Raw genomic sequence first — 19,433 nt, 5'->3', positions numbered from 1 at the left:
TCATATTATAACATCGACTGAGATAAAGAATAAAATGAAATATTAAAAACACGATGTATCTCGCTGCATTGCGCGAGTACTCTTCTAGTCAATTTATTATAAGTTAGAAGAGTTTAACTTCTTCAAAAACTCTTTATTATCGGTTTGACACCGGTATAAGTTGTTTATTCAAAGGCTCATAAGTGTTTATTATCGGTGTCACACCGGAATAAGTCAGTAAGTTGTTTTTATAAGCAATCCCAAACACCCCCTTGGACATAAAAACAAGATAATGAATGAGAATTTCATTTGCTAAAACTAATGTAAGGACCGAAGTGATGACTCTTATCTAGAGTGATAGATTGTTATCTGGTTAGTGTTTATTGGATAAATTGTTGTATATGTTGTCGTTTTGATCAATTAAAAACTTACCCAGTCAAATAAGTGAGACTGATGATTCTTACTACTAAGGTGCGTTTGATGTCCAGACATGATTGAACATAACAGGACATGCTAGAATAGTTGTTCAACATTTGGTAAGACAAAATTGGACAGAACAGAAAACAATCAATTTACCTCTAATGAGTTGTTTATATCTTTTTATTAATTTATATAATCTATGTAATTATAATAAAATAATTATTTTTTATAACAAAATATTATTTGAAAGTTCTCGTTAAGACAATTAAAATGACACCACGATAAAAGTTATCGTATAAAAATAATATTTTGAGAACAACAAAATTAATGTTTAAATAAATAGAATTTAAAAAATGATTAAAATGTAAAAAGAAGATTTATTTGATGTTTTAAAAAAAAATTATATTTTAAGATTATATTGATAAAATATAAGTTTTTTCCACCTTGTGCCACCTTATTCCATGGGGGTAGGGTGGTACAGGCATATTCCACTTTGTCCGCTCAGTTCACGTTTGTTCCACATAAAAGTCTTGTCAAACATGAAAGAACGATCTATCTTCTATTATTTCATGTCATATCCAATGTATCAAACTCACTCTAAACGTTTACTGGGTAAACATTTAGGTAAATTGTCCCTTAATTACAAACTAAATGCATCAGGTTTCATGAAAATTACTAAAAATGTTCCTAAACCCACATTTTTTTCACTGTACAAGGTGGATTGAACATGTAAGAGAGACTTGCAATTCCAAGGTCTTTGAGTCATCGTCCATAGAAAAAGTCACATACGCAAAGAAAAATGATGAGTTGAAACCACACTTGCAAGATAGCAACTAAAACACCTAATACATAATTATATGAGCATGTTATCATGAAACCATATTGTATTCAATAAGCTTTTAGCTCAAGTGTCGATTGTCAATAGACGATCCGAATGAAGAAGATGAGACTATGTTTCACCTTGTTTATTAGCAGCTTAATAAGCCCAATGGGACATAGGCACACAACTTATACGGTTGAACTACATGATTGTTTGATAGCGATTTAATGATATAGAAAATAGTTTATTTAGTAATCTTCTAATTAAGAGTTTTATGTAGAAAAATCAAGTTTTTCCATACATTTCCCCATCAAAAAACATGTTAATTCCATCTATACAGATATATTAATCCACACAAACAACTTTATTCATATAAGACTTAATAGAAGCAAAATTATCCATCCAAACAAAAACTTTCTCAATCTACACAGACAACTTTATTCACACATAACTAATGAAAAACCAACCAAACGACCTATATGTTGTGGATTTGAATTCAGCCTTAATGACAACTGGAGAGGGTAACCCAGCTGCAACAAGTGCATCTATTATCACATGAAGTCATAGTTATGTGCATTGCCCCGAGATTTCCAACCAATTCTTGAGTCCTAACAACCTGCTGAAAAATAAATGAGGGTATTTTTTTTTATCAAAAACATCCTTTCTTTCCTTTCTATCCAGTCCAAGAACATGATACTTTGCTAGATCCGTCTTCAACTCAACAACATATTCTGCTAAAAAGCTTAGACCATCTTTTACCAAATCTAGTTCAAGTTGAGAGTACCCTTGAGATTTTGAAGGTTTTGTGGGTCACTTCCTTGGTTAGAAATCTAAGCTGATTTCAATTGAGCAATCTTTGAATTGAATTATTTGAAGTATGAGCTGGAAAGGAATTCAATAGGGCCCGACTGAGTTCATAAAGTTGCTTTCATTTGATTCAACTCTGAAATAGTAAAACTCTGAATTCTTTCAAATGTTTGCAGTTTTGAGTGTACATTTGCAATATCCTTCTTATACCCTTAAGACTTATAGTCAAGCTTTTTTAGATAAAGCTTGAAAAACTTCAGAATTTGTCATGTCATATGAAGTCTGGTTGTGTTGCTGAGAAGTCTGAGTGGCTGTGGTGGAACTCTGAATGGCCTTTAGATAAGAAATCTAGTTATGAATCTTTGCAAATTCATATTTACATGAATCACTAAAGGCTTTGAATTCAGCCTTAAATGCATATGTTATCACACATGAAGTCATAGTTATGTGCACCCCACAAGGATTTCCAACCAATTCTTGAGTCTTTAACAACCTGCTAAAAAATAAATGAGGGTATTTTTATGAAAAACATATTTTCCTTCATTTTTCTTCTGTCCAAGAACATGAAAAATTATTTTCTTTCTCTCTATTTCGTTCTTTTCCTTCCCTCTCAATAGTACAAATTAAAGAATTCCTTTATTCACTTTCTTTTTAATCCCTTTTTTTTTCTCAAATTCAAGAACATAACTTATGCTTTATTCCTAAATAAAACATATGACTTGATATATAACTAATAAAAACATGCGTCTATCCTCAATTGTTGAAGGCTATTTTTCAATGGTGGGGTTGGAGCCTAACCTCAATTGTTAGAATTTCTTTCTTGCAGACTCTCTATCTATATTGGACTCACAATATATTATTTGGAAGATGATTGTTTGTTATATAATAAGAAATCACGTCGCAAATGACTTTTCAAAGCAAACGTGTTCAAAATATTGACTTTTTTCTCGAAGTTTGACTTCTATCATTTCGAGTCACACATACACCCTGGTACATGTTCGTCGACGCTGAAGGCATCTCGAAGCGCGGTTGTGACATTTCTAATTGACAATGGATTTCAAGGTGCATTAAGAACCTTACCATTTTGTGTCCCGCGTGTTGTGGAGAGAAATTCTTTGATAGCTACTTTTGGGGGGTTGGTTTCTTCTTCATACTTGTATTTAGCTTTGATCTCGAGTGTTTTTATTGGAGTAATACAAAGTGGAGTGACTTTATCCAAATACAAGATATGTCCTAGGTTTGATCCCAACCCCTAGCTAGTCTTAGCCGTTAAGTGATCCAAAAAATCCTCTTTATATCGGTGTCATTAGAGGCGGGTCCGTGTGGAGCCGGTTTGAATTATAAGTAATCAACTTTTTGTCCAAATGATACAAAGTGGAGACCAAATGGATCGAATTGAACAACAAAGTAAAAGATGAGGGTAAAAGTGAAATTTGGTGATAGTATGGGGGTAGGGGACCGTATCATTTGACTTTAGACGACTCTAAAAAAGGTGGTGGGACAATGATTTCCACAGTTCCATTACAGGAAGGTTCGCAGGCAGCCACAATCTCTCTACCTCTCTCTCAGCTTGAATTTTCATCTGGTTTTCTCTTTGATTTGGTGTTCATTTCTCTTACGCTTTCGCTTTTTGAGAATATCTGAGGAAGATTTGGTGTTTTTCGAGAGATTTTGGAAGAATGTTACTCGCGCAAGAGACGTAATAGATTTTGTAGTTCTGGATTTTCGTATCAGGTAATTTCATTTGTGTTTTTAATCCTCCTTAAGAAATTCCAGGCAAGAGAATTGAAGAAATGGATATCATCGTCAGATTATATACTTGGCTAAGCTTTTTATGCTAATTTCGTTTCTCAATTCTGTTTTTTGCAACAATATCGGTGCTACTTTTTGCGTTGGTGAAGTAGTAGGGTTGGATGAAAAGTTTGAGTTAGCAGTCGGCGTTTTCTAAATGCAACTTGATTTTTCAGCGATTGTCGTCCCTTTCGGTGTTTCTTTTTGGTTGTCAATATAAGAACTTGCGGATTTGATAAATTCAAAGGGAAAACATCTCTAAACATGACCGTAAGATACGATAAAGCAACGGAAAGACTATGTATGAAGATATCCCTCCCCAACCATTTTTAAAGATGATGATCCTTGTGCATCAGGTTGCACTTTTCAGATACATGCTTATGATAAAAAAAATAATGATACATAATTCATAAGCTTGTGGTTATCTTTGAACTATAAGTTCATTTCAAATATACCCAATGTTATGACTAATGAGCTCAATCCTTTACTTAAAAGATCAATTTTCTTTTAGCACCAAGACATCAGTCTCCACATATTGAGCAGAGCAATGAGTCTTACAATTGAGATTCCATGGCATTGCATGTTTTTTGGTGTATATGAAGTGTCTAGAGTTTTACATGCAAAAGAGTTTTAGTTTAAAATCCATGAGTATTGGATACAGATATGTGAAATATCATGGTCTGACTTTTATCTGATATATGTATGTATGTATGTATGTACGTATGTATATATATACCTATGTTGTTCTAATATCAGGTTGTTGTTTTTATGCGAGCCCATCCAAAGGAATGGTGCTTGTCAATGCACTATCCCTCACAGAAAAAGGGGAGGGGATTTTATGTGGGATTGTGCTTCCTCAAGTACCATACGGGTGGATCACAAAAAATCCTTTCCCCATTTTAATATGTTGTATTTATTTTCTTTTGTATAAATGTGTATTTTTTATAACTTCAGTTTCGTTCCTACATCTCGTAAATTGTGACTAATCCAAGTGTGCATAATTGATTGACAATTTTGAAGAGAACTTGACAAAAATTCTGAATCGTAATACCTGTAGTGAGTCTGTGTGTAAGAGAATGAGAGTAAAAGGAAGCTTAACAGAGAAATTGTTAAGGCTTCCTGATCTTAAGACATCCCTGTGAAGGTAGGCATATGCTTAATCCCAACTTTTGCAAGCTTGCTATGTGTATGAGTTGAGTCAAAACAAAAACTAGCTGGATTGGTTTGTTTTCTTTAAGCTAAGAAGAACCCTGGGTAGAGGCGAGTTTATTAGCTCTAGTTATGAAAGTTTTGGAGATGGCCGAAATCGAGAATCTTGCCAGCCATCCAATAAATTGATCTGATAGATTTAGCTTCTCTTTGAGGTCCATAATCAATTTGTTGGGTTTGACAGGTGCATGGGTCATCACCTGCTGATGACTCTGATCAAGAGAGGATTTGGCATGTACTCTTGAGTTTCAACTTTCACAGATGGTGACAACTTCGATGATGATGGGTTTCTTTTAAGCAAATAAACCATATCTCTTTACTTGTCACCAAAATCCTAAAAGAAGACATGAGAAGGGTTTACAGGCTCAACTGCAAGTGATATAGAGAGGAGAAAAGTGGAATTGAGAGCTCATTGATGGAGTTCTTTGATCCAGAGGGGAGGTTTATTCTGCAGTGGAACAAAACTTTTTTGTTATTTTCTGTGGTAGCACTGTCCTTGGATCCTTTGTTTTTCTATATTCCTGTAGTTGATGGCACCCAAAAGTGCCTTGATGTGGACCGCAAGTTGGAGGTTGTTTTGTGTGTTCTTCGTTCTTTTGCCGACATGTTATATGTATTTCACATCATTATCCAGTTTCGAACTGCGTATGTTCCTCGTTATAATCATATCCTTGGAAAGAGATTGTTCATAGATGAACCTCATTATGTGGCAAGACGTTACCTAAAATCGTACTTCGTCATTGATGTGTTAGCATCCTTTCCCCTTCCACAGGTATGTCTAGTTTTTTTTGTTATAATCCTTTCAATATCTCTCTGCAGATCTTGGGATTTACCAATTACCACAATATATTCCTTATGTCTTGGTTTGATATCGAAAACATGTAAATAAGATATCACTGAATGGATTTGAGTCTCAGTGGTATATCTGGACATACAAATCCATCAAAGGGTATTAACGAATATACTTTCAGTCTTTTCATTTATGTAGATATTGTTGGCTTATAATGTGGAAAAGTAGGATCAAATTTTCCCATTTATTTCTAAAAATAAAATCTTGATTCGCGTGTGCAGTTGGCAGTTTTGGTAATCATCCCCAACTTAGATGGTCCATCTTCATTACTGACGAAAAACCTTTTGAAGTTCATTATCTTTTGTCAATTTGTCCCTCGAGTTATTCGGCTTTCTTTGTTCTATCGGAAGGTGACAAAAATTTCTGGCTTCCTCACTGAAAAAGCATGGGCCGGAGCTGCTTTTAACTTTTTTCTCTATGTGCTAGCTAGCCATGTAAGAACTATTTCATGTATTCCTAACCATATTACAAGTATATATATATATATATATATAGAGGGTGGATCGTTTGCAAACCACCCTATTAGTACAAATCATAGAAACCAATTAATTGAGATGTTTATAGAAATGATGAGAGTTTATTTATTATGATTTGGATATTTATGGAATATTATCCGAGTTCATTTATGGTCAACGTTTATATTAGGAAAGAATGAGATATTCATTGAATCAAATATTCATTACACTAGAAGAATAGTTGAGATTGGTTTGTATGGTTTGTACTAATGGTTGGTTTTGTAAAAAGACACCCTCTCTCTCTCTCTCTCTCTCTATATATATATATATATATATAAGGGGTGGGTTCAAACAAGAGGCAGTCAACTTGCGGGAGGGCCAAATCGCATGTGATTTCGTCACGTCTAGAAGGTTGCACTAACCAGCCACTGCAAGGGTGAGTTTTCATGGACCAGTCACCCCCGAGTCCATCTGGTTGTGTTATAAATCACATGTGATTTACAATAGAAGCACATGTGATTCGCCCCTTCTCGCACTTCTCGTAAGTTGACCCCCTTCTCGTTTGATCCTCCTCCTCTCTCTCTACATGATATATATATATATATATATATATTATATTCCATGAAGTGTATTTGGGAAATTTCCTTTACTCTAGATAAATGTTCCATATTTTCATTTCAATTTCTATGGACAAACTATAAGTTTCATACAAAGTTGATCGGAACAAATAAATTGCAATGTTGAATATTTACCCATGAGGCCATGACTAGGAATTCTATTGAGGATTGGAAGTTATTAGCCATGGAAGCATTAAGTGATTATAAATCTTACTGAAGTTGAAAGATAAATCAAAAGTTAGGGCCACCAATAGACATGTGCGTAGATTGAGTTGTGGATACTGTAGTTGATATTGTGATCACCAAATATGGAGAATTCCGTGGTAGATCTTTGAGTGCATCAATAACTGGGAGGCGAGGCTTGTACCAAGAGAAAGCAGTAGGAGATGTAGGTTTGGCTAGATACGTATGTGAGGAAGTTTCAAAAGTTGTAGTAAGCGATAAATGTATATATTGGACTTGATAGAAGTTCAACCATATGGTGGATTTTATATTTGCTTTTCAAATCCCAAGATTGGTTCATCTAATTGTAATTTCTGATAGTTCCATTTTCCACCTGTCCCAATTATTTTGAAACAGAAGTGTTGCTATTGTTGTTATAGTTATTATGGGTGTGTGACTTTGAGGACTTCCTTATTTTGAAAAAAAATATTGAAACAGTGTTTTCACCAGCTGTTTTAGTTGTGAGCAGAAGTGGAACTTTACATGTGTTCCACCTTACAGGGTGCGGAAAAGTTGAGAGCTGGCATCAAGCTGGTCTCTACACAATCTATCTACACCACAGTACCCTATATCTATATCACTTAAGCTACACGAATGTCACATGCTAGCGTAAGGATCCAACTTATATTGTTCGAAGCAAGAATAAGCACAACTAGAAGACATATCAATAATAACTCATAAAAGACGGCTGTGAACACAAACATTGCAAAAGATGTAGCACTTAATACACTGCTTTTTTTAAACAAACCACTGATGCTTTAATGGTAAAAGTTCTTCAAAATAAACGCAGATATTGGAGGTCTTTAGAAACCAGATAAACCCTTGGAATAAGACAATCTGTATGAGAACTGGTGAAGCTTCAAGAGTTAGTATATCAAAGATTTTATGCTCATTCATGACAGAATGGTGGTAAAAGTATTATGACTGAATCGTGATAAATGTATCTATATTGATATACTGCTAATGGTAAGAAAGAATTTTTGTGGACAGGTAGTTGGAGCCCTTTGGTACTTGTTTGCAATAGAAAGCGAGCTCAGATGCTGGAATATTGCATGTCAAAGGCATAACTATGACTCCAAGTATTTATATTGTGGAGAAGGCCGTGTGGGAGATTTTGGGTTCCTGAAAAGTTCATGCCCTCTTCTTGAACGGAATGAAATTAAGGATTCAGCAAACTTTGATTTTGGCTTATTCCTTGACGCTCTTCAAACTCGTGTGTTAGAAACAAGCGACTTCCGCCAGAAATTTTTGTATTGTTCATGGTGGGGTTTGCAGAGTCTAAGGTTAGTAATCACTAGATATCCTACTCTCTGGTTTTCCATGCTCAGACTTCAGTGGTGCAAAAATCTTCTTGAAGCAAAACTAAACAAGCTAGTAAATTAACAAGACATTGATCCATACACAAGCTCTTTGTGATCAAAAGCAATGTGATGAACCTTTTGTTCCATATGGCTTGTAAATAGATTGGGGTTGCATTATTGAAATCAAAATGGTCTTTCCAGTTGTGAAGCTAAAAATGTTTTCTCTTCTGATCCAGTTCTCTTGGTCAAGGCCTTAAGGCAAGCACTTACTATGGGGAGATTCTATTTGCTGACTTTATTGCTGTCATTGGGTTGGTTCTATTTGCTTTGCTTATTGGCAACATACAGGTTTGTGCACTAATCTGTTTAGTCTTGTTCAAGATGATTGATTCTGCTTACAAGCTATGCTTGTGCATTTACTAATCCATTCATTCCGAAATTATCATCTTATTTATAAAAGGTCTAGTGTGCTTGTAGGATTCAGTTTTGTATCCTTCTTTTCTGGGGTGGGCCAATTGCATTATGGTGGGGCAATTGCATTATGGTGTGGCTTGTTCATTTAAAGTTGTCATTGATCTTTGGCTTCTCTTTTTATTATAAGCCAGTGGCCTCTAGGCCAGATAAAAGGGCTTTACCCTGAGGCAATCCCTCACCTTGGAACAGGAGGTCCATTGTTCTAACCAATTAATAATTCATTAAGCATAGATGAATGTAGTGTTGATTAGTCCAACATAAAATAACAAACGGGATCGATATGCTTTCTTATGTTGTTACAATGTGATATTTGTTTGTTTAAAATCCACCTTGCATATCACCTGCCAATACATAGATGAAGTATGACCTTTAGTCTAGTCATCAAAATACTTTCCCCATTATAGGATTCATGAGCTAATATAGTGGTTCAACTGTTTCTACTATTACAGAAATACTTGCAGTCGTTTTCAAACCTTACTCTCAGAGTGGAGGAGATGAAAGAAAAAAGGCGAGAAGCAGAGGAGCTCATGTCACATGTTTCCCTCCCTGAGCAGTTGAGGGAGCGAGTTAGAAGACACAAACAGTATAAATGGAAGATAACTAGGGGTGTTGAGTTGAATTCCTTCGTCAGAGACCTTCCTCGAGATCTGAGGAGGGACATAAAACGTCATCTTTGCTTGTTTTCACTAAGGAGAGTGAGTGATACATCTTTGCGTTATCTTTGCTTGTTTTGCAGAAGCTGAGGGTATTCATGAAAACAGCCGCTCTACTCTTTAGGGTAGAGAGGTCAGGTCTGCATACACCTTACCCTACCTAGACCCCACTTTCAGATGGGATATACTGTGTTGGTTTGGTTTGGTTTGGTTTGGTTTAGAGTGGGTGATACATCTAGTTTACAGTAATTCACTTTGTGGGTTGTCTCCTAGTCCTTTAATGATTTCTGCAGATGCAAAGATAGAACTTCCCTTAATTTGGAAATTCGTTACGCATGCATGGAGTATATCCGAAGTGCAAAACAATTTATGTAGAATTTGAGAAACTACTGGGCTCGTGCCAAGTGTTCTTGTTTTCAAAGATGAGGATAATGTGTGTTTGGTAGCATTAGTGACTATTTAAATTAATGTTTGGTTAAAGCAGGATTCAACTTTTTACGCAGGTACCTCTTTTTGAGCAAATGGACGAACATTTGTTGGATGCTATGTGTGATGGTCTGAAGCCAGTTCTTTACACAGAGACTAGCCGCATAATCGTAGAGGGAGATCCGGTACCTGAAATGCTCTTCATTACACGTGGTGAGGTACTAAGTGTAACAACTGATGGTGGAAGGACTGGCTTCTTCAACTCTATTACACTCCGGGCTGGTGACTTCTGTGGAGAAGAGCTTCTCACGTGGGCTTTGGATCCTACAACTCCAATACTTCCCTTCTCAACTAGAACGGTGCAAGCAGTTACAGATGTTCAAGCTTTTGCTCTAGAGGCTGATAAACTGATGTCCGTGGCATCCCAGTTTAGGCGTCTCCACAGCAGGAGTCTCCAACATACTTTTAGGTAATCACAAAGTTAAATATTTCCATTCTTGGTATTCTATGCAGGTTGATAAATGTTGGAGTGCCACATCGGCTAATCTCTTCCATATATGTTGGAAACACTTCTCTCCTCAAGGGCTATGTTGGAGAATAATCTAATGGGGTTCCACATATTTTCACATGGTATCAGACCCAAGGTCTACCACCTTAGGGACTCAGCACGCTGGGGCAATTTGTCTCGTTCTAGCCCCCTGTAGACACTCTGGGACAATTTGTCGGTTTAGCGTCCATTGAAGGGGGTTGTAGAGTCCCAAATCACCTAGGCGTGGACCATTTCTTTATATGTTGGAAGCTCTCTACTCTCCTCAAGGGCTCTTTCGGAGAGCAAGGGTTCCACATTCTCACAATAAATATATTTAACGTAAATTAATCCCTATATGCTGGGACTCTCACAATTGCTCTTCCAAAAGACTATGTTTTGTTGCTTTCAATTTCAAACCTATTAGTTTTCACATTCAAATTTGATATGGATTTTATTGCAAACTTTAAACCAACATCATTTAAATGTAGTTGTTTTGTAGTTCAAGTATTCTTGCAAAGTTTTTCAATTTGCATATAATATTTGAGATACAGAGTAAAAATGTTTTTTTGCCTGAAACAGAGGTAGCAGTATTGGCTATAAGTTCATTGCATGACCTATATAATACACAATTTCTACTTCTTTATGGCTGGAATAATAGTTTTGTTTTGTATTCATTTTCAGATTCTACTCACAGCAGTGGAGGACATGGGCAGCCTGCTACATACAGTCTGTGTGGCGTAGACATCGTAGAAGGAAGCAGCTAAAAACCTTGAAGGAGCAAGATAGGAGACTGCAGGATGCCTTGGCCACCAGCAGGGAAACCTCCACCCTCAGCATTGGTGCCTCCATCAATGTGCTCAGATTTTCCTCCAATGCATTACGTTTCTTGAGGCGGAAACATATATATAATGGAGAAATATCAACAACTAAGTTTCAGCTCCTGCTCCCGCTGAAGCCAGTCCAGCCTGATTTTGATAATGACACCACAACCTTTACCTCTAGGTAAAGTTAAATTTCTCGTCATATGTTCTTATAGTTTTTTGGAGTATACTGTGAAATATGTTGTGCTTATTTATAGATAGGTATTTTTAGATGCCTAAATGACTTTAGAGTGGTGAAGCAACTTGTTGGTGCCATTGCTAATCAATTAGGAAGAACTGATCAATCACTTTATTGCCTTACTTTGATAGAATAGTTAGGATTTTAATTGCTCAATTCTTCTGTGTCCTTCTAGCAAGATGATGAGAGAACAATTATAAATTATGGCATTGATGATTTGTAGGAAATAACCATCTTTCTAATAGTTAATCGAGAACTAAGCATAATTAGTCGACTGTAAGCGTAATATTATTACCTAACCACAACAGAACCAACACATGAACACAGTAAATAGTGAATAATGCCACATTATGGGCACAATTCTAACATTCTTTCACTTAGCCTTGTAACTATCTACTTAGGCGTTCAATAAATTGGCCAAACGTTTATCTAATTAATAACATCACGACTATACAAAAACATGAGGACTAATATATATACAACCTAACATGCCACAAACGACATGAGATCCCCTTTAGTTATGCGTTCGACACTATCACTAAGCCAACGATCAAAGAAGTCCAATATGGCTATGGATGTAATTTTGATAATGGTTACATTACTTTATGTTAACAATGTCAAATTAGAAGGACGAATATTACAATAATGTGAAATAGCTCAATAAAGTACTCTAAAAGTAATTATCATGAGAAGATATAGTATACATCATGACATTACATAGAATTACTGTGTAAGGCCATTCAAACAACATGCTCAAGGAATGCTTTAGGTTGCAGCCCTTGGTACTTACAAAAATATGACAAATACATAGCAAGAATATTGAAGAATGCTTTGAGATAGTGGAGAGTTTGAGAGAAATGTGTGAAAATGCACAACACATGCTATTTCTATCTATACTAAATCACAACAAATCAATTTTCCAACAAATCCTGTCAAAGTAGCTGTTAGAAGGGGCAAAAAGTCATCTTTAAAGTAAAAAAGGAAGACAAAAAATAGCTGTTAAGATCAAAAAGTAGCCGTTGGCCGGTTCTTGACCAGTCCCAATCAGTTCAAAATCCGGTTCTTTTTTTAGTCCAAAATCAGTCCTTTGACTGGTCGAAAACCGATAATGTGTATTTTTCATGTGGTATTTATTGACAACTCTTTCTAAGTACCCCTTTTGCGATATATCCCTAACTTCCGATGGTTGATGTAGGTGAATTTCAATGCCAATATCATAAGATGTTTCAACGAGATCTTTCATTTCAGAGTTTCTAAATTGGAAACGATTGGTCTCAAGCATGTCTTTATCATTACTAGCATTTAGGACGTCCTCAACATATAACACTAGTATATCAGACTTGTTCTCGCTTTAGATACCATTATCTAGACACCTATTTTAACCCGTAAATAGACACCTAGAGCCTTATTTAACTACTGCAACCGACCTGCTATTAGGCCACTTGCCAGAACTTTTTGATTTTTGTTTCTCTCATGTCTCGGGTGAATGACGACCATCATGGTTTGTTGGTGATTTTAGTGTCACCTGCTTCATTTGGTGTAATGGGTAAATATACGAGAGCTAAAGGGGATCTTTACTTAGTTTTTTTATGCAAGTGAGGAGGTGCGGAGCGCACACTTGTATAAGACTAGATTGATCTCAGTACGATCAAAAGGCGGGGGTCAAGGGGGCCTTTGAAATACTTGCAGGGTCCAGGGGCAGCGCCCTTGGCGGGGTCCAAGGATTTGGAATATTTAGATTCGTCTTTTGGCTGGAATATAAGGATTTGGAATATTCAAAACCTGCAGTAACATAATCTAATTTTTGTGATTAAGAAATTAGATTGTTCCTTCTTGGATTATCCCATATGAGAATTTCGTGCAACCCAAGGCTATAAGGTCGAAATATCTGATTCGGCAAGTGATATACAAGATCCAAGCAAAAATCCAAGCAATTGTGATTTCAGAAAACCAACCTATTGTTCATTTACCCCAACATGGTTCTAGTATGAATCTAACAAGAGATGATTAACATTCATTAATTGATCATTATTTCTTTAATTAAATATATAATTTTGGGTTCAATTCGCTCTAATTGATACAAAGATACAAAGATAATACACCAATTCTGCATTTTATTTCTAAACGAAGTAGCTATAAAACAATAATTTGTATTATTGCAGGATACACAAATATTTATTCACATAAAGCCATAATTTCATAAGTACATGAATTGATGCTTGTTGTTCCTATAATCCATCTTGCTGCACCACCTCCGTACCTAATTCATCGATCCTGCAAATAATGTACATCTTTAGTATGTTTATATATAAAATACATGTGTTTACATGCGTGCACACATAGACATTGTAATATATAATCATGCGTGTAGCGATGGCATCTAGGTCAGACACAGGACCAGATGGAACCGGTCCAGAGCAGAACCGACCCGTTAACTCATTTGGACATCTTTAGCGTGTGTATGTGTACATGCATTGAAAGAAATATGTAATGCACATTTCGTCAATGGGAGAAAGAGAGAACTACTTTTTGCAATCGTAGTCATGACCGATGGGAGGAAATTTTAGATCAACACCACATTTCTTAGGTAGAAGAGGGAGTCGTTTTGGATTGTAACTGATCAATCTCGTCGCTTGTTTCACACAATTGCAAATAGCCATGCGATCGGACTTGGTTTTCTCCATCGCTTTGATGCTCTCGACTGCGGAGCAACAAAGACTTGATGGCTCTTGACCGTTTATGTAACCCAAGCATGGTGCCAACATGGGCATGACCCATGTACATGATGGGGCCGCATACACCACCGGTCTCCGTGAAACCAATAGTAAACCAATTGCAACTGACCACAGTAAGCGAAAGCAATCCATTCTTTGAAGATAGGTTTTCCAAAATTGTCTTGTATAAAAAACCGTTATCTTGGATGGTATATGTATTGTAAGCAATTTATATTCCAATATGTGATGAAAACCTTCATGCGCTTCGTGTGTTCTCGTTAGTCACACTTTCGTATAAAACACCCAACCCATTCCGTTAGTTTAGTGGAAAAAGAATACGCCAAGACTCTTTTCTTTTATATCAAAATTTGGGTAAAAAAATTATTTTAGTAAAAACAAAATAAACGAATAAAATCAAATATGTAACAAGATATTTAAATCTAATAGTTGCAACGAAGTTATATATATAGATAATAAAATCAATTATCTATGATATTTGTCTTTTTAATTATTTTACAGGGACGAACTATATTATAGTTAAATAGATGAATCATGAATGTAATGAAATGTAATACGGTCTTGTTCTCATTGAATTTTATAAATTAATGTTGTGTAAATTAATGTTGTGTTTGACAACACTAAATTAATTTATTAGCTAATTTATTTTTTCCATTTATTCAAAAGCCATGTTGTTACCATTTTTTCCAATTATATCACCAACTAATATTAGTTATTATTTATTATTGCGAATTATTAATAAATATTAATATTAATTACAAATTATTCATTACTTAAAATTATTATTAACCATACTTATTATTTTTATATTTTATAATCGATTTTAATAAAATGTTTAATTTAATTATGAATTATGATTTTCGAAGAATTATTAATTAATAACCAAAATTTTGTTTTTATTCATCTTATAATCTTATATGTAATAGTTTTTTAAAACCATTACTTAATGTAAATATTTTCTAAAATTCTTGTTGATCACACAAAAATCCAGATATATGATATTATTGAAATTAGATTAATTAACACATTCTATTTATTTAACTTCTTTTTGTTATTTGATTTGTATTAGTTAACATCAGTGTTAAAAAAAGAAGCGCCAAACGTATCTCTGCCATTACGATAAGACCTATAACGTTTTTGTAAGACGTGCTTGCGACGTCTTAAGGCACGCCATGGGCGTGAGTTTTTTTTTTGTAAGGCCAGACTTCTAAAAAAATATTTTTTAAAATTTATTTAGAATTTGTATTTTCACATCTTTAATTTTAAATTTTTATAGATTTATTTAATCATATCACTTACAGTATCATGACTTCATATACATTATGGACTTACGGTTAAAATGATGTTGTAAAATTACCCCTCTATTGAATATTAAATCAATGACTATATTTATAATAATAATAATCTATATGATATTTCTTCTTTTAATGTTAATGTAGTATTTTTAATATCATCTAATTGAATAACATATAAAAAACATATATGTATATATAGTTCTATATATGACATATAAATTTGTCGTCTTGTGTCACGACCGGAAAAATATCACATCCTTGCCGTGACATGTAAAGCTTGAGGCTTGACCTCGCCGTCCTGTCATGCCTCACGCTATTTTGAACCGTGGTTAACATATTATATTATTAGTTATTTGTTTTTAAAATAAATAAAATGTTAGAATTAACTAATGTTTTAAAATTTTATCTTCAGCCGGGATAAATTGTACGGAAATACAACGTACTTTAGTTTTATTCCTACATTGGGTAACGTACTTTTAAGACTTTCATTTTGGTACCTGAAATGTGAAATCTCAAACTTTTAAGTAACTAGTTCACCTAATAACATACAAATGCCGACTTGGTCCTTGTCTCGCTCTTATCGGATAAGATTCTTGGTCCTTACCATATTCATCCGGTGAGGTAATGTTATTTGTTAAGCACTTACCCAAGTAAGCGTTTGATAAACGGCCACTAAGTTTTGATGGATCACCGGCATAAATAACCGAATGATCAAAATTTGAAGTTATTTACAGTTAACAACTCCCAACTTAATCAGGAGTCATAAGTTGAGGTCATCTTAGAACTACAACAATCTTTCAATGAAAGTATGAATTAGTTCCAAGAATATGAACATGCTAATAAGCCCTAAGTTATAAACGAGCAGTCAAGCATGGTATTAAGGAGCTGTATACTTAACACTAAGCGCTTACCAATTCAATTACCTTACCGAGTGAACATAACAAGAACCAAAAATCTTACCTTGTAAGCGCTTAAGAGTTACAAACGCTTACCAATTATCCAATTTGATGACCGAGAATGTTACCCCACAAGGTAAGTGAGTGGTGACTCTTTGCCAATAAACATGCAGTAGGTAAACATTTATTAAACGACCCCTAAGTACATAAAAAGGTTGGATTAAAGATGAAAACACCTCCATTTTTATGTTTTTAGTATAGGGTTGAAGAGATCTTTGACGGATAATATTCTTCAATCCTTTAATTAGACACCCCAACAATTTGAAAAACGTTGCCTCCAAGGAGACTAAACATTTATTTGGAGTCGAGTGTGCTTCAAAATGGAATTCCCGTGCTTCATGAGCTTAACAACAAATTCGATACCCCTGCGTGGTGTGTAAGGAACAAATTGAATCAGTGGAGCATTGCTTGCTTGGCTGCAAGCATGCCTCGAAGCTATGGAAACCCATCTTCATTTGGTGGCACATCGAAAGCAATCTACCTACCTTCTTTCACAAGCTGCTCAACTTTGATGGAGGAAAACAAATCTTGGATTCGTTCAAGAGGTAATTTAATTTGGATTGTGACTAACTTGCTTTGGATGTTTAGAAACTCTCAGATCTTTAAGAGGTTAATTCAAACATTGATCTCTTGGGTGACATCCGGTTCCAACATTTCAATTGGATTTCCTTGAGGTGAGGTGCAACTGTTTATCGGTTTCTCGGGTTTCTTGGTTCGCACCCTTTTCACGACGCTCATTTGAGCATTCTTTTTTCCGACTTGGATTCTCGTTTTGGTTTTAGTCTGTTGCTCATTTTTGTTTTTTCCTAGTCTTTTTCTGTTTCGGTTTCCTGGTGGGTCTTGGAATGTTTTCCATTTCTCGTGGACCCCCTTTTCGGTATTTCCTCATTTCTTAATAAAATTTGTCTAGTAAAAAAATCAAATAGATAATATAAATCAATTAAAATAATTATTTAATTCAGTCGGAAATAAAGAAAACATGCAGCGACCTTTCAAACTTTCCAAAACTGAGTCAAATCTCAATAAGTCAAATTTTTATATATAAAATAGTCATTTCACGGAATTGATTTCACTTTTTAGTCATTTTGGTCACATTTGGTACACATATATGATTAGACATGACAGAACTAAACATGACCGGAGGCTAGGACTGGACATGACTGGAGAAGACTAGGTGAGACAATGTATGTCCGTGTTTGGTACGACCAGGACATTCTTTTTTGTATGAATGCAATTTTTGTACCTTGTTACAAACTTGTTTGTTTTTATAGCCACGGTTTGAATTTGTTAAACGTTTGAGGCATTCCATAACAATAAACTAAGGCAAAAGCGAACGGCACATCCGTAGCGGAAAGTCAGATTCGTAACAAATAAATCGTAGCTAATCAGTTGGTCGTAATTCTTTTTTTTAGCAAAAAGATGGTTTATACGTTATACTATTTTCCTCTTTTCAAGTAAAAGTTCATCGAAAACCAATGAATTTGCTAGGGAACACATTTGCTACAGATTAGTTAGAGAATGTATTTGCTACGGTTCAGTTAGGATCATACATGCATCATAAAAATGTGAGTAAAAATTAAAAAAAAAATGGTTTTGTAGCTAGTCCGTCGCTGATCTGTATCCGTACCAAATTATTTATCGCGTTCAATCCAATGTTTGAATATTGTATATTATTTATTAAAAACAAATAAAAAATAATCATATTATTCCCATATACACAAATATTTATTCAAATTACAACCATAATTAATTCCATAACCACATTGACCGCATGGTATCTTATAATCCAGCTTGATGCTTGTAACACCTCCATATTATACCTATTCCATCCTGCACCACATCACATCACATATTATTTTACTACCTATACACAAACATAAATATATATACATACATACATATATGGTTGAGTTTTGGCGATAATGAAAGTTATAATGAGAAGAATAAGAAGAGATCTCCACATTTGGATCAACTCTAATTGAATATTAACACTAAGGAGATGCACTGGATCAATTCCCGTGATAAGTGCAATTCATGAGATGAGACGAGATTAAAAGTGATCAAGGGTCCATATCCTTTCTTATACTTATCATCTTAATTCGTATTCTCACACGATCCTTCATGCATACATATTATACGTATAAACTAATAACAAATGATAGTTGCACAAGTTATAACGAGATATGATGGAGATGAAGAGAAAACTACTTTTTGCAGTCGAAGTCCTTAGAAATCGGAGGATAATTTAAGTCGATGCCACATCTCTTATCGAGTAGAGGGAATTGCTTTGGATCATAAAGGACCAATCTCGTCAAGATTTCCTTCGCACAGTTGCAGATTGCAACACGATCTTCGGTGGTTTTCCCCATCTCCTTTATGACCCTGACTCCCGTGCAACAAAGAATCGAAGGCTGTAGAACTAGACCCATAAAGAACGGCACACATGGTACCAATTCGGGAATGATTTGTCTGCACGAAGGGGGTGCAACCACCATCGGTCCAGATAGGAAACAATAAATAGCAACAACGGATAGTATATGAATGCGATCCATTCTTCGTTAACAAAAATAAAAGTCAATTCGATGTTGATACCCTTAATTATATATCTGGATGGGAATATATGTTAACGGATTCCATCATGTACTTTGTGTGTTTTCATTTTGGAAGTGTCGTATACAAAAACTTAAACGATGTTGTTAAAATTTAATTAGTGTCTTAATGTTGGATTAAAAACGAAAACACCTCCAATTTTTATGTTTTCTTTCGATATATGGTGGATAATAATCTTGAATCCTTTAATTAGACACTCCAATAATTTGAAACAAGATTAATTAAATT

The 19,433-nt window shown here is 34.9% G+C and overlaps 3 protein-coding genes across 4 annotated transcripts; 1 reads left to right on the top strand and 2 right to left on the bottom strand.

Annotated features, from left to right (window-relative positions):
• Positions 1-3,574: 3,574 nt before the first annotated feature.
• Positions 3,575-14,127, top strand: LOC112522651 (cyclic nucleotide-gated ion channel 1-like). Of its 2 annotated transcripts, XM_025131918.1 has the most exons (9): positions 3,575-3,760; positions 5,211-5,798; positions 6,098-6,310; positions 8,161-8,453; positions 8,708-8,819; positions 9,395-9,640; positions 10,102-10,493; positions 11,235-11,555; positions 13,997-14,127. In XM_025131918.1, the coding sequence occupies exons 2-9, from the start codon at positions 5,442-5,444 to the stop codon at positions 14,064-14,066; spliced, it is 2,004 nt and encodes a 667-aa protein (XP_024987686.1). In that variant the 5' UTR covers positions 3,575-3,760; positions 5,211-5,441; the 3' UTR covers positions 14,067-14,127. The 2 variants fall into 2 exon arrangements, with proteins under 2 accessions (XP_024987686.1, XP_024987687.1); XM_025131919.1 differs by lacking the exon at positions 6,098-6,310.
• Positions 13,719-14,666, bottom strand: LOC112522653 (non-specific lipid-transfer protein-like). Its single transcript, XM_025131920.1, has 2 exons — positions 14,139-14,666; positions 13,719-13,886 (listed from the first exon to the last, which is right to left on the bottom strand). The coding sequence occupies exons 1-2, from the start codon at positions 14,477-14,479 to the stop codon at positions 13,841-13,843; spliced, it is 387 nt and encodes a 128-aa protein (XP_024987688.1). The 5' UTR covers positions 14,480-14,666; the 3' UTR covers positions 13,719-13,840.
• A 4,133-nt stretch (positions 14,667-18,799) lies between these two features.
• Positions 18,800-19,147, bottom strand: LOC112522851 (non-specific lipid-transfer protein-like). Its single transcript, XM_025132165.1, has one exon. It carries the CDS (start codon positions 19,145-19,147, stop codon positions 18,800-18,802), a length of 348 nt encoding a protein of 115 aa, XP_024987933.1.
• Positions 19,148-19,433: the final 286 nt, after the last annotated feature.

Source organism: Cynara cardunculus (assembly GCF_001531365.2).
Source record: "Cynara cardunculus var. scolymus isolate 2C chromosome LG 12, CcrdV1, whole genome shotgun sequence".
NCBI classification, from domain to species: Eukaryota; Viridiplantae; Streptophyta; class Magnoliopsida; order Asterales; family Asteraceae; genus Cynara; species Cynara cardunculus.
This window is presented reverse-complemented; position numbering and strand designations above follow the sequence as displayed.